The 15,970-nt window shown below is 39.4% G+C and overlaps 1 protein-coding gene across 3 annotated transcripts in view; it reads left to right on the top strand.

Moving 5' to 3' along the window:
• Positions 1-13,718, top strand: part of cmip (c-Maf inducing protein) — a 61,161-nt gene extending 47,443 nt beyond the window's left edge. For all 3 annotated transcript variants that reach the window (XM_088339743.1, XM_088339744.1, XM_088339742.1), the window contains 5 exons: positions 1,692-1,739; positions 1,842-1,988; positions 4,098-4,203; positions 4,276-4,346; positions 6,503-13,718. In XM_088339743.1, coding sequence (XP_088195869.1) covers positions 1,692-1,739; positions 1,842-1,988; positions 4,098-4,203; positions 4,276-4,346; positions 6,503-6,556 — 426 coding nt within the window. In that variant the 3' untranslated portion in view covers positions 6,557-13,718. The remainder of the gene's footprint in view (positions 1-1,691; positions 1,740-1,841; positions 1,989-4,097; positions 4,204-4,275; positions 4,347-6,502) is intronic.
• The last annotated feature ends 2,252 nt before the right edge of the window (positions 13,719-15,970 follow it).

Below are 15,970 nucleotides of genomic sequence, written 5' to 3'. Positions count from 1 at the left end.
ATATTTAAGACTCTTAAACGGCATGTACAAAAATTAAAACGCTTAGCCTTTTTTTTTCCCCTATCTCCCCGTGCTTGCGTGGGTTTCCTCCGGGCACTCCGTTTTCCGCCCACATTCCCAAAACATGCATTTCAGGTGAATTGGCCGGTCCAAATTGTCCCTAGGTGTGAATGACCGAGTGAGTTGTCTGTCCCCGTGTGCCCTGCGATTGGCTGGCAACTAGTTCAGGGTGTCCCCTGCCCACTGCCCGATGATTGCTGGGATGGGCTTCAGCACCCCCGCGACCCTACTGAGGATAAGCGGTGCAGCTGATGAGATGAGATGAGATGCGAATCTTTTTAATCTTATGCAGCCCGTGACTCAGAAAACCATCCCACCCCTTATATATACAGTATATCTTTGTACTTGAACCCACTGGGAAATTTTTGCCATAGAGACAGTAAATAACATGAGAATTAAACGTATGCACAACTGTGATTTGTTAAACAAGTGGGATGGTGTCTGCGTGTTTATAAGGTTCCTGTGCTACTCAAACCAAGATTCCTAGCGGGTAAATAGGTTACAAAGAAGCGAAAAAGAACATACTCAGGATCGAGGTATTCTCAAAAATTCAGGTATGCAACGAATCTTATTTTTAAAACCTAGGTTTTCGAGAATATCATGGTTTATATTTATGTTCAAATAGCCCTACAAACCCCAGGAATGCCCATCTATAAGTGTTAAATGGTTTTTCGGTTTGCCTGCTATCATCTCTTGAAAAAATTTGCAGTCAGTGATTTTTTTTTCTCCTGCTGACTCACTTTCTCAACTACCTTGATATCCTTAGGATATAATGTACTGTTCAAGAGGAACAAATGCCCCATGAGGCTGTTTGACATTGATTTTAGGGAGATATAGAACACGTGAGTCTGCCTTCTTCCTCAAAAGGAGGCACATAGATGCTTTTGCTGGCTCCATTTGGAAGCAGTTACTGTATTTTTTAATAGAAATCAGTATGAAATAATATTCTCTCAGCTCATACATATGAGAAGGCAGTGTAATTCATCTCATTATCACAACATTTTCAATCACGGTACCAGAGAGTAATGGCAATTTTTTTGTGTGTTTCACATGTTACAATAATAAATAGAAAGAATAGAATAGAATTGTCATTGTAACATGTGAATTGCAAAAAAGTATGAAATACTGAATCGATGACAATAAATAGAAGGATTAGAATATAATGTATTTTCATTGTAACATGTGAAATGCAAAAAAAGTATGAAATGAAATTTGTTTCTGGAACGTGATTAAAGAGTGTGATAATAAGAAACACCCAATGCCTTTTCATATAACATCATCCCGTTGAGAGTTTGGCACGCTGACCACCACGACCCAGGTTCAAATCCTGTTTTGCAATGATTCGGCCAAACCTCGTGTATAACGCACACCCTAACTCTGAGTTCTTATATACGTAAAAATAGGTACCGTACACTGATAACAATTGTAACTAATTTAGCAAACCGAGTATTATAAAGGGTTTTTGGATAATGCATAGTTACTAGTTTGTGTTAAGAATTGTGGCTTGCAGTCTGCTTGAAAAAAATGACACACACACACACACACACGCATAGTCAGAGTATCTTCTGTCTGAAAATGTTCCTGCAAGGTCATGTGCACTCTCACCATCTTTTCTTTTTTTGTCCACGCAGCAAAGAAAAGGAGGCCCCACCCGCCTGACTCTTCCCTCCAAGTCCACGGTAAGATAACGTTAATGAATTCTACTGTCTTTCTTCTTTGTCCCTTATTTACAGTATGCATGAAATTCAATGCGTGAAGAGGATGATTTCTGTATGTTTCAGGATGCAGACTTGGCTCGCCTGTTGAGTTCAGGTTCTTTCGGGAACTTGGAGAATCTCAGCTTGGCCTTCACAAACGTCACCAGTGCCTGTGCCGAGCAGCTCATTAAGCTGCCCTCGCTCAAACAACTTAACTTGTGGTCTACTCAGGTACACACTTATACAAACACACACACTCTTGAGACAGAATTTAAGAAAGTTTTGACTCAAATGTTGAGTTGCACATTGATAAGTTAATGGCAGGGGCATCCAAAGTCCGGTCCACGGTCTAAAATGGACCGTGATTAAATCTTTGCTAGCCCCCACTTTGTCATAAAATTAATAACATGTGGCTCGCCAGTCATGCGGTTTAAGATAAATTTGTCCAAAAAACAAAAATCATAATTTCGCCAAATAGTGGCGGTAGTCCGTTGGCCACCGTCCTCATTTCCGACATGTTGAATGTAAATAAAAAAGGAAAGTTGACTGTGAAGGCTGTCGCTTCCAGCGCAAGTGGAAAATGGAGTATTTCTTTTTAGACAACTGCCCCTCCAGTATTAAAACCAAGAGCGCTGTCACTTCCCCACCTAGTTGCCCCCATTTCCTGTATAAGAACCAGCACACTAAATTAATCAAAAAACAATAATGCAACCAATAGTTCACACTAACACACTACTATCCTATAGCTTATGAATAACCTATATTTTATGTTGACAATATCTGTGTATTATTTGCCCTCGTGTAGGTTTTAGATCAGGGTATGTTGTCATAATAGTCTGTGGGTTTTCAATCATCTGTGGTCTGTGCAGCCCTTTGAGACTCTTTCTGATTAAGGGCTATATAAATAAACATGACTTGACTAAGTTTGAGACACCTGTGCAAAAGAATGTGCAAATGGTAAAAAGTAGCTGGAGCTCGGACATATCAAATATACGGTCAGTGGGCGCGACCCGGCCGACTAAATAATTTAATCTGGCTATATAAATCTGACTATATCAAAAAAGAAGCGAGTCTCTAGGTTTTTTTCTGTCAAAATGTATGATTTTTGTAATAAATACAAACCAAATGCTCCCTCTGGCTGCTAGAAACCATAAGGGACATACTCTCAGCTATAATAGGCCCAGCTTCATGGTTTGATCTAGGTACCGTAAATTCCGGACTATAGAGCGCACGTGATTATAAGCCGCACCCACCACATTTTAAGAGGAAACCCGATTTTGTACATACACAAGCCGCACCTGTATATAAGCCGCATGCGCTCACATCTAAACATGTAACACAAACACAAAATTAACACAAACCCGACTTCAAGTCCCGCGATTGAAACTAAATGTCCTTCATTAAAGTCCACAGTCCAAAAATCACAGCCGGCATAATGATACCGGTACTTAACGTTTGATGCAGACCTGCAGAGTCCAGGTCCCGTTAAAAGTAATCCAAGGAAAAAAGTGTATATTTCCAAAGGTAAGGGTGGGAAAAATATATCAGATGAACACATTTACTCACGCAACTCCTTTTTCTTTAACCAACTTTTTACCCCCTCTTCTTTCCTTGTCTGTCCCTCACCTTTAGCGGTCCCCACTTAAACTCGGCACCTTGCGTTTGTTCCGCCCCTCATTTTTCGTTCATCCGTGCAAAACATATCAGAATAAGTGTCTAAAATAAATACAAATAAATACATTACAAAAATATACAGTTGCAAATACATATTAAACATGGGTTACACATATTTACAAAGAAAGACGGTACACCAAGAGAGTTTTCAAAGCTTTAATAATAATAATATAGCTTTGACAGGGCAGTTAGCAACACTCGAGCGCCGCTAGCGACCGTTAGAAAAATTACAAAAATTGGCCGCATCACTGAATAAGCCGCAGGGTTGAAAGTTAGGGAAAAAAGTAGCGGCTTATAGTTACGGTAGTTTTATCTTATTGCCCATGAACTAAAACTTTTATTCTGTATTTATTTTCTATTCATTTCAAACCAGAACGACAATTAAGGCAAAAATTATATAAATTTTTTCACAGCTCCCACTTGAGTTTGTATTGATCCGGCCCGCCTGAGAAGAGAAAATCTGGATCAGGCTCCAGAGCCAAATGAGTTTCACATCCTTACTCTAGCTGCTTCAGTTAAAAAAAACATCCACCAATTTCGTGCATTTCTGTTAAAGGGAGAAAAAGGCAGTCCAGGCGGGATGTGTTTCTTACTTTCTCCACTGTTCCTGTCAACTACATGATTGACCACTCTTACCTCCAACGACACAATTACTTATTTCCACAGTTTGGAGACGCAGGGCTGCGATTATTGTCAGAGCACCTGGCCTGCCTTCAGGTTTTGAACCTGTGTGAGACTCCTGTCACGGATGCAGGATTACTTGCCCTCAGCTGTAAGATAATCTTTTTTTCTCCTAAAATTCACTCATTTGCAATATATTGATACATACTCCTTCTTGTTTCAGCCATGAAGAGTTTGTGCAGTCTAAACATGAACAGCACCAAGCTTACAGCTGACACATATGAAGACCTTAAGGTAAATGCAATTTTTGGTCATTTGGCATTTTCTGTTACTAGTCTAGGGGACAGGTTTTTTTTTTGTTTGTTTTTTTACAATGACATAAGCAGTGGTACCAAAAATACTTTGAATCTTCCTTAGTTTACTATGCCAGTTCATAGCAAATTACAAAATAGGCATTATCTTTGACAAAATCGGGGGATCAAGCAAAACTTATTTTTGTATTGACAATGTTGAGTGTTCCCTAATTAGGGTACAGTTCCAGGATTAGAAATGTCTTTCTTGTCATTGATAATAACATTGTGAACATTGATTGCAATAAGAGTAAACGTGGCACTCCAGGATAAATACGTAACGAAGAATTAAAAGTTAAAAAATAAAAGGTTGCAGGATAAGTAGGCAAAAATATTCACAAGCGAATGCTTGGAGACTGGCCTATGTTGTAAGAGCAATCTTTAGTAACAATACTGCAGTCAAAAGTAGTGCAACAACATTTAACAGCAATAAACTTCCCAAAAAGGTCAATAAATATGATACGAATACCTATTTTCTATGCAATAACTGGCAAGATTTACTATTTTCATAGTCTTCCGCGACTATTTAGGGTGGTGATGGCCCCAGGGAACATCTTGACCCAAAGAGCCATAATATTTTTTTTTCTGAGAGAGCCATAACCATATATCTCATGATCTCATCTCTCATCTCATTAGCCGTACCGCTTATCCTCATTAGGGTCGCGGTGGGGGCTGGAGCCCATCACAGCCATCTCTGGGCAGTGGGCAGGGGACACCCTGAACTGGTTGCCAGCCAATCGCAGGGCACACAGGGACAGACACCTCATTCGCTCATTCACACCTTGGGACAATTTGGACCGGCCAATTCACCTGAAATGCATGTTTTTGGAACGTGGGAGGAAACCGGAGTGCCCGGAGGAAACCCACGCAAGCACGGGGAGAACATACAAACTCCGCACAGGAAGTCTGGAGCTGGATTTGAACCCACGACAGGTTCCCATGACATGAACTGTGCCGCACATGCGCTAACCACTGCGCCGCCGTGCTGCCATATAACCATATATTTTAGGACAAATATCAGCAAAATCGTCAAACCCCCTCTCCAGACAATATCTAATTTTTCTGCGCATTTTATTTCACTGTGTGACGTTAGATGATTCGATATCATTTATGAAATAAGTATAATGCCAGACTCTGGGTCTTATATCATCAAACATACCAACTTTCAACTTATCTCCCTCACGCAATTACTTAAGATCATTAAGGCACATTTTGACTTTCTTTCCTTTTTTAAATAATAATGGCTTCACAACAAGGTGCAAGCAAAGTTCTTTTGTAAAAATGTCAATAAATACTGCAAACTAGGATGCTGGCGTATTTACCTCAGGTGCAGATAGAGCTGGGTAGAGAGAAGTGTGCTGTGTGCTTAGATCTGCCCACCCCTACTACTTACTCAATCAAGTTGCTCAGTGTCCTTGGCCAGTGTTCCCGGCTGTTTACAGGTTATTCTGTGGGTTTTTACCAAAAAGTGTCTCAACAGTGAACCTAAATTATTTAATGAGCTTCCATATAAAGTATTTCTTAGCGACACACAGCCATGACGTCTGTTGGCGTGACACCTTGACTGTAAAAGTAGTAGTGGAGAGTATGCTCTTTATACTATTAGCCTTACGTCAGCGCATTGGACTTTACTCTGCACTGTGGATGATTTGCATGAGTATAACTTTATCTCCATGCCACATGGACTCATGAAAAGAGCTACGGCTCAAACCATAGGTTCCCGACCCCTGCCCTAACACAACATAATGGATACATTTGAGCAAACGTATTTTAATCAGGTGCACTCAGGGGCCGGGAAATTTCTTTGAAAACTACAAAAATTGAGGGGAAAAAAACTCTTACTATGCTAATATTTGTATTGGCAATATTGATTGTGTCATGGTTATTTATGGTACATTACCGCCGTCTGCTGGACTTTTGCAGTAAGAGCAGATTTGATGTGTGATTTCTTTCTTTGAGAACCATATTTGACTTATAATTGGCGCTGTAAAGTGCTTCTATGAAAATATTCCATCATCTGAGAACTCTCTTTGATTGTGAAATATGATTTGCAGTGACTCACGTGTGTATTAACTCTGAGTTGCGTTATTTTCCAACCAGGCCAAACTGCCCAATCTGAAAGATGTGGATGTACGCTACACAGAGGCCTGGTGATCGACCGTGCAACCCACAAAAAAAAGCATAGCCACTCTGAAAACAGTTCCTTTTTCGCTGCGTCATCTGATATTTTCGTATCAGACAGCAAACACCAGGATTGTTTTTTTCTTTTTGTGAGGAGACATTAAAACGAGGCCCTCCCCAGGAAGGAAGCTTCAACTTCTCGGACGTCAAAAGCTTTATGGACCTCGGTACTGCTGTCACCTGTTTTGCTAATGTGATCAGAGGACCTTCAAGGACCTGTTATACTGTACCAAGACAGATTTTTTTTCTCGCTCCAAATGTGCTTGTAAGATGTTGTTGGATATTTCACCTGTTTCCTAATCGGTCCATTTCTGATGTTTTGGGGATAAAGAGTGACGCCCACTCCTAACTTTTTTACTCGTTTCCTTTGGAATCTCACACGACAAAGTGCTCACATTCCGGATCCAAGCTTTAGCTCCTCAGCCGGACATTATCACCTCATCCCTACCAAGACTACACCTGCTCCTCAAAACATTTCCAACCAGCTCAAATACATCGTAATTCTATTTCCAGGCATCTGCACTTTCATGTACAGAGGAACCGTTTTTGGATCTTTGGAGGAGGAATTCACAGTAACGGCAAAACTCGCCCCATTTGAATTTATCACAGTGTACATATCACTAATTTGACTTTGTGTAGCAGTAGCTGGGCGGTCTGGGACCGCCTCTTATTTATAAGCCCCTTTTCCTCTCTGGGATCTCGACAGTTTCGACTCTCTGCTTTTGAGTTGTTTTACCGCTTCTTTTTCACTACAACAGATGAAGCCACTCCGGAGCAGTGGTTCTCAACTGGTCTGACTTCAGGACCCATAATACAAGAGACAAGACACGACCTAAATCAAGAAAAACATTTCCACTTTTCAAATGTATTCACAATTTCTTAAGAAAACATAACGACAAACGAAACCAAAACGATTTCAAGTACCGTATTTTCCGCACTATAAGGCTATAGTTATAGGGCGCACCCCCAAAAAATAGTTTTTGGTCCTATATTCTCCATACATAAGGCGCACCGGATTATAAGGCGCTACAATGGGAACGTCGACAAAACAGTCAGATAGTTCAGTCAAACTTATTACCCCCTAAACATTCCAAAAGCTTGCAAAGAAGCAAATACGTGTCGTAGACACGTGCGGATGCAAAATCCGTACGATGTCACTCAAATGCATCGTTCCAAATATCATTCGGAAGGTTAAAGTCTTGGGATTCAAGAAATGCCCACCATTCCTTAGTTTCTATTTTCTTTTCCGTTCACAACTTTACTGTGCATATGACAATAAACACTTGGAATCGAGTTTAATTAAAAAAAAATACCCATCACAGAAACATCGATCACTCTGAAACAAGATGCTGGGAAAATATATAGTCGGAGTAGCTCACCGAAGTCGTTGCGTTCAATAATAATGTCCAACCATGGTCCTCTTATATCCGTGAGAGGAAAAATCTAGTCGGCGGCTGCTTGCCTTTGTTGCAAGACCTTGCGACTTAATATTGATCCATATATAAGGCGCACTGTATTATAAGGCGCATGGTCAGTTTTTGAAAAAAATAAAGGCTTTTAGGTGCGCCTTATAGTGCGGAAAATACGGTAATGTCTTTAAAGGGACAGTGTGGACTATTTAGTGAAGCTAGTGTTCAAACAAAACTTAAATTATTTAGAAATCACAATATTGATTTAAATTATAAGCAAAAATACATGTAAATGTAAACAGGGGGGTTGTGCGGAAATCCTTTCACATGCTTGAATTTGAATGTTTTGTTTTCAAGAATTCCAAAATGCCTGAATTTCGGGTAAAGTGCTTGTAAATGTTTGAAATCGCTACCCTATTTCTCAACGAGTCACTTTAAAATAACGCTGAAACTGCTCTCTGGTGGCTTTGCTTTGTCCTTGCATTTCTTCCTTCATGATTAACAGCCGCTGCCATTTGTTTGTATGGCATTCTCCTACTAAGCGTCATCGCCCCCTACAGGTGGCGCCTAGGAGGACAGGTACATGCTGCACCTACACGGCACAATGACATTTTTATTTGTGCAAGGATTATGTATCAATTATCATAGGCCATGCAAAAAATTAAGAGAGCGTTTCCCAGAGGTAAATTGTAATGGGAATAACTTCCTGCGACTGAATATTCTGTCATATAAAACAATAATAAATCTGTTTGTCAAATAGCTTAACAAAAAAATACAAGTGCAGATAAATGTATGCTGTCCACAAGCAAACACGAAAGAAAAAGGGCCTATGTAAGATACATGTTTTTAATTAAAAACCCTCTACCAGACTAAAGTACTTCAATCATGTCCCCTCAACTTCACCACCAATGCACACTTATTTACATTGAATTAATGTGCTGAGTGGCGCATAAATAGAGAGGCACAACAAATCACTGATACAATTCGTTGCCAGCTCTTTAAATAATCAATGCTCTCGATTTGTTGTTGCAGCCCTAATCATATATATTCTCTGCTGTATCTGCGTTTGCCCATTTAACTGGTGTAAACCGACTTGACTAATCTTTTCCTGTGGTGTGAAAATGCGCTGGTCTACACACTTTAGCAGGGTATTGCCGCCATCTAGTGTTAAAAAGTGTTATTGACCCTTAGTTTTTTTTTTTTCCGTAGCCTTATTTTACAAAGGCCCGAATTTTGGGTCACAACAGGCCAGTTGAGTAACACTGCTCTGGGGCGTACTCGGGTCACTCCGTACTATGCCGTGATGGTCACATGGTTCTGGTGGGGTTTGCCTGTCCACCAGCTAAGGGTTTGGATATGTTCCTATGCTCCCTCTGTCTAATGGGCCCTGTTGTAGAGCTCTGTACATAGCAAAAACCTGTCCAAAGCTAACATGTTCAAGCAAATAATGTTCCGGAAATTCTGATCTCTCCTGCCAAGGTTGTGCTTCAGACTTTTATTTTCTGCTGTATTCAAATATTTGTTTGGACATCGTCTAGGTGAGTGTTATGGAAGCGGGCTTAAAGGTATTCCTCAATTCGGCACGGAACGAATAGTGTTTATCATCCCAATTATGTTGCAAAATATCCCATTAGGGTTGGGTAGGGTTACTTTAACTGGATTACTTTCAATTACTTTTGGATTACTCCAATACCAAATAAGCTAATAAAAGACAAAATAAACTAAATATGAATAAAATGATGACTCACAACACGTGGTAAGCTTTCTCTTCTGGCTGTGATCTCTTTGATCTCCGGCAAAACTAACATAAAATGCGACGGAAACAAAATGAAAATAAATCCAAACAGCTTGCCAACATCATTTTTGCCGTTCCATGTATTCCGTTACTCCCCAAGCCTGCACAAAATTTAGTCATTTTATTCATATTTAGTTTCTTTTGTCTTTTATTAGCATGTTTGGTATTGGAGTAATCCAAAAGTAATTGAAGGTAAGCAAGTTAATGTAACCCTACCCAACCCTGCACAAAGTTGACCCATTTGGCTTGTTTACTGTAGAGCCGGGATGTCATTAACACAATATGTGAGGCAGCTCCGAAATAATCAGCGGTTGTAGTGAACAGCAATCGCATACCACTTATTTCTGCTTGAAGGTGGGCTTTTGGGGCTTTTCGTTTGTGTTTTTCTCTGCGTGTGTCACGGTTGGTATGACTTTGTCCGGCTAGCTCCCCGCTAGTCTCGGGGCTGCCGAGGGCTCTCCTATTTTGTTTGATCCCAGTTGTCGCTCCGGTTGCACACTGTGTTTTTTGGCCAGCCTCACGTTTTTTCGCCAAGGCTGTGGTCACCTGTGGTCGAGCAGTCCCAGTTAGCCCCTGTTAGCTCTCCGTGTGTTATTTTTGCCAGTTTGCCCCTTTTTGACTGCTCGCCCTTTGTTTGTACCATTATTGCATCCACTTGTGAGGCAACACCTAGGCATTCTCCAACAAAACTACCAAAATTTGGCTAAAACACTCGGAACCTCTTTGACTAATTAACATGTATACCAATAGAGTAATTTACCGGTGTTCCTCACATGATGTCACTGCTCAGGAAATCAAAGATGAGACAGGTTGTCTTCAAAATGCATTAACTCGGAATTACTTTTATTAAACGAATATAGATTTTTGTAAAAAAAATAATTACTATTTCCTGACATTTTGCATGTTTTGGAATTTGGGAATACCTTTAAACAATTATTTTCAGGGAGGTCAGGACAACCTTTGACCTCCAAATTTTGCCCTTGTTCCTATGGCAACCGTAAGCGGCAATTGCCTGAGCCCGGTCCAATTCATCCAATTGTTTTGTCATGTGAACAGCCCAGAAGTAAAATCATAAGCCTGACCTGAATTTCTGCCCGGTGCGGGCCTAGAATGTCAATCATTACGTTCGGGTTGGGTTAGTCTTCTCTCTCGCTGACTTTTTAAAGTTAAATGTTTATAAAAATGTGTACTAAATGTACGCTGAAGCCATGAGTAGTTTGGCCGTGTGGGACTGTGGTCTGCAAAAACTGAAGTCTCCTTATCGCAACACTTACTGTACTAAACTCTTGCAATGTAAATCCAAAAAAATCTTTCCTGTCTATTATGCACCCATCATTGTTCTTCTTTGTCTCTCTGCATCTCTCTCCTAAAGTGCTGCACTAGATTCTTAAGCACGTACTGCTGCTGTGGTGTATGGCTCAATTTTCAACCTGTCAAAATGACGGGCGTCTCTAAAATTTCCTGTCTACAAAAAAAATTTACATGATGGAAAATTGTCAGTCAATGTAACCTCTGAAGACACAGAAATACACAGGGTTTGTACAAGTGATTACAATTCTCAAATGATTGGATTTGAATGTGTTTGGACTTTGGGTGTGGTGATTGTAAATGCTTGAAATTGTTGCCACGTTTCTCTGCAGTCGATTGAACACGCATGAAATGAAGAAAAATAAAACAAGTCTGCTTAAAAGTGATAGCCAAACGCATTAGTTTACACTCAAACTTTAGAATTCTCTCCTTTTCCCTACAGTTTGAAGTCATCGAGTGCCGTCAGTAAGAAAATGAACAAAAAAATTGACGGCAGTAATAAAACAGGGCACAGAAACTCATTTAGGTAATAATAGGTTTAATATCTGGCCTACAGGGTTCGTACGGTGACTTGAAATCCTTGAGAATGTGTTTTCAAGGATTGCTAAGTTCTTGAATTTTAGCTGAAGTGCATGTAAATGCTTAGAATTGTTGCCATGTTTCTTAGGAGTTTGAATCGATGGAACACTCATTAACCATTAATTAATTAATTAAACACATTAATTAAATGTGAATTTCCCTTCGGGGATGAATAAAGTATCTATCTATCTAACCGAAGAAACAATAAGTCTGCTTAGAAATGGCGCCAAGTGCTTGGAATTGCTGCCATTTCTCAGCTAGTCTTTTCAAAAATGACGCTTTGCGAATGCATTTATCCATTGTGATTGACGGCAGCTGGCATTAGTTTGTTTGGTGTTGTATCAAGTCTCATCAGCCCCTATGGGTCGCGTCCAAGTAAACAGGTGTGCTTTTCACCTAAAAATTTTGTAACTGAAAATGTAAGCTACATGTTACTGTTATTTTGACACAACACCTATATAGGGAGTTTGTCTCAAAAAATATATACATTTGCAATCTCAAAATTATACTGTATATCCTAATAAATGCACACACAAGATTAAAAATCACATCTGTAAATCACAGCTTTATTTGTGGTTCTGCAGAATACATGATTCACACCAGATATTTTCTCTTTAATGATACTAGAGAAATTGGAAAATTGGCTTTGAAAGTCTTTAAAAAGTCCTTGAATTTGGCCATGAAAAAGGTGTACGAACCCTAGGTCTAGGATTCGTTAAATTTTCTCTTTTTTCCTTCCTACAGGCAGCAATCAGTGGCCTCAAACAACAGGGCTATGGATTGGTTCATATTGGATTTTTTGAATGGTACTGAGAAATTGGTTTTGAAGTCCTTAAAAAGTGCTTGAATTTGTCCATAAAAAAGGTGTCTTAACTTAAATTTCGTCACAAAAGACAGGCGTCCATTTGTTATCATAAATCACTTCTCCTCCCAAGTCCTCACAAATAAAATATGAAATTTGGGGTTTGCTTTGGGCTCGGTCATGCGAATCAAGTTAATTTTTCGGGATCGGGCTTTGATACCCAGAGGCTTTGGTCGGGTCGGACTGGATTTTTATTCACTGGTGACAAAACATGTCAATTTTTTTTCCGTCAATTTTTCTCCATACGCATTTTGTTTGCTGAATGCTCCAAGTTATTGATAAAAGCAACAGCGGAGAGAAAGATGTCGTCCACTGCAGATGACTGTCTTGACATTTTTATAAAAGAGAAACGCCGTTTTCCTTTGGTTAGTAGATTTTGGGGCCCCTCGTCGACTTTCATATCGTGTATAATGTACATACAATTGTATATAGTTTTTAATTTCTCGTATTTGGAATCATTTTTAAAACATTATCATTTTTCTTTTCTGTATCGTAATCTTGGGCCTTCCGTTATCGGCAGGGATCTGTTGCCTTCATTTCGCTAACTGTGTGGTTGTTTTTTGTTATTTTCTCGCAAAGTGCACTGTAATCAAAGTGATTGTTTTAATGGCACCCTATTTTTTAAGTTTCCAGCTTTGCTGGTTTGATGGGTAAAATCTGGTTGTTTTTTTTTTTCGTTCTTGTTTTCAAGATTTGCATGTACAGTGTGTGTGTTTCTTCTTTATGACATTTAATAATTTTTGTTATCGGTATAAATGTGGAAAAAGGGTTTGATCATTATTGGAGGTGAATTGCTACTGCAATAACCTCCCCACCCATCCCCCTTATCTTCTCAATCCTCATGAGAGACCTTGTCGTTTACTGTAATTATTATTATGATCGGTTTTATTCAGAAAACAATGGTGTGTAAATGTCCTGAGCTAGGAATTTAGAAAAATGACCACTTATGAAATTAAGAAAAAGGATGAGCTGTTTTTTTTTTGTTTTGTTTTTTTTTTTTGAATCTCCAAAAGCGCACTGTAACCCTGTTGCCTGAACATTTTCAGGATCACCACTATTGTTTTAGCTTGTTTGTATTCTTTAAATGCATACAGTTAGATAACCACTCTCACAAGTGAAAACATATTGCAGCGGTTGTATGATGAATGAATAAACTGCAGCCAAAAACGGTGGTCCCTGCTACTCTATGTCCAGTTTATTTTTTGTGCATTATTATAACAATATATACACAGTGGCCATTGTCATATTGACACATTTCATACTTCAAACTTCTATTTATCTACCTTGGTCATATCCAATGTTCCCTCTAATTTTCCACGGGTCTGAGCGTTAAGACAAAGTCGGTGAGCAATGCTTGAAACAATAGTGAGCAACAGCAATCCCAAGTGTGGCAACTAAATCACTATCAAACATGTCCAAAACTTGACATCAAGTTACATTTTGCTGAGTTTCCGGCAATGCAAAATTATTTTTCACTTTTGAATGAATTGACTCATGCACCATTGCAAAGGTTGCAGGCCCTACAAACGTCATCTGTTTTTACAATTCCCATTCTCATTCCCATAAGCTTCCCATCCCAACCCAGAAAGCTTCATGAGATGGCATGCATCAAGTCCAGCAGAACGAAGGCTTGCCCTTCTCCTTCACTCAGCCATCAGCCAGGCAGCGGAACTAAACACTAGTTAGAGGTGAACATTAATCACAAGCTACAGTATATAAATGTTTTTTTAAGTCTGGATTGAAAAAAATTCCACTAATTTTCCTCATGTTGAGGTTTTTGAGTTTTTCCCTGCCCTCATGTTGGTTCCAGATCAGGGGATGGTGTAATAATAGTCTGAAAGAAATAGTCTGTGTAATAACCTGTGCAGCCCTTTGAGACTCTTTGTGATTAAGGGCTATACAAATAAAAATGACTTGACTTGAAATGACTTAATCTTGCAGATCTTCTCTCAGAGGTCAAAGTATTCCTCAGCACCGAGGCACGAAGGAAGAATGCTCTCAAGCCTGCATATTTCTTCTTGGCTCTTGGAATGACAAGGAGTCCAAATCATGTTAAGTCAAGTCATGTTTATTTGTATAGCCCTTAATCAGAAAGAGTCTCAAAGGGCTGCACAGACCACAAATTATTGCAAACCACAGACTATTATGACACCATCCCCTGATCTAAAACCTACATGAGGGCAAGGAAAAACTCGAAAACCTCAACATGAGGAAAATGAAGAAACCTTGAGAAGGGACCGCACATGAGGTAGTCCTTCTTCCAGGATGACCAGGCTGCAATGGAAGTTCCAATAACAAACAATAGAAAGATATTGTCAACATTAAATATAGGTTATTCATATGCTATAAAATAGAAATATGTTTTAAGCTTAGATTTAAACAGTTCCACAGAGGTTGCGGATCGAATCTCAGGGGAAGAGCATTCCACAGCACCGAGGCACGAAGGAAGAATGCTCTCAAGCCTGCAAATTTCTTCTTGGCTCTTGGAATGACAAGGAGTCCAGCATTTTTCGAGTGGAGGCTCCAAGCTGACACAACTTCATCAAAAGATTTGCAATATTTTGTATGTTATACACAAAACCTTAAAGTCACACGAGGTATCACCACAAACATCACAGTTTTTGGGGTTTCCTTAAAGCAGGGGTCGTCTAAATCTTTTGAGGCTCAGGGATACTTTTTTTCGTTTCTGATTAGCGCAGAGGGCTACTAATTGGATATGCCTTTCTAAAATAACATGTTATTACCATGTTATTACCAGGTTGTATTTATTACAGATTCAAATAGGCTCAGTCAACCAGCAAACTGCATGACAGAGATCAAATTTCTGAGAAAATCACAATGACCTGTGATGCATTTTCAAAATCAGTCCACGGGCTACTCCAGTGGTCTAGGGGGCCTGCAGGCATCATGTTGGAGACCAATGCCTCCAAACAAGATGGTGGAAAATCATGTCAGTTTCCTCTAAGGGAGCTTCATCTTAAGTGAAATATTTATCGAGATACACATATTTGATGAAGGCATATTTATGTGACAGCTACTGATTTTCTCTTATTATTCATATCACTATTGTTTTTAATTGAGTCTTTTACCGCTTGAAAGCGTTTAATAATACAGTAATCCCTCGGTTAACGCGGTTGATGGGGACCAAAACCACCCACGAAAAGTGAAAATCCGCAAATTTTTATTTTTATTCTATTATTTTTATTTTTTAATTATTATTATTTTTTGGACCTGCGAAGCTCTGAACCCGCGAACGTGGAACCACGAAGTAGTGACGCCCCTTCAAAAATGCTTTAAAAAAAATGTTTATATATATATTTTTTAAAGTATTTTATTTTATTATTATTTTTTCTTAGACCTGCGAAGCTCTGAACCCGCGAACGTGGAACCACGAAGTAGTGACGCCCCTTCAAAAATGCTTTAAAAAAAAATGT

The sequence above is a fragment of the Urocampus carinirostris genome, chromosome 7 (assembly GCF_059441175.1).
Source record: "Urocampus carinirostris isolate Australia breed hairy pipefish chromosome 7, RoL_Ucar_1.0, whole genome shotgun sequence".
NCBI classification, from domain to species: Eukaryota; Metazoa; Chordata; class Actinopteri; order Syngnathiformes; family Syngnathidae; genus Urocampus; species Urocampus carinirostris.
This window is presented reverse-complemented; position numbering and strand designations above follow the sequence as displayed.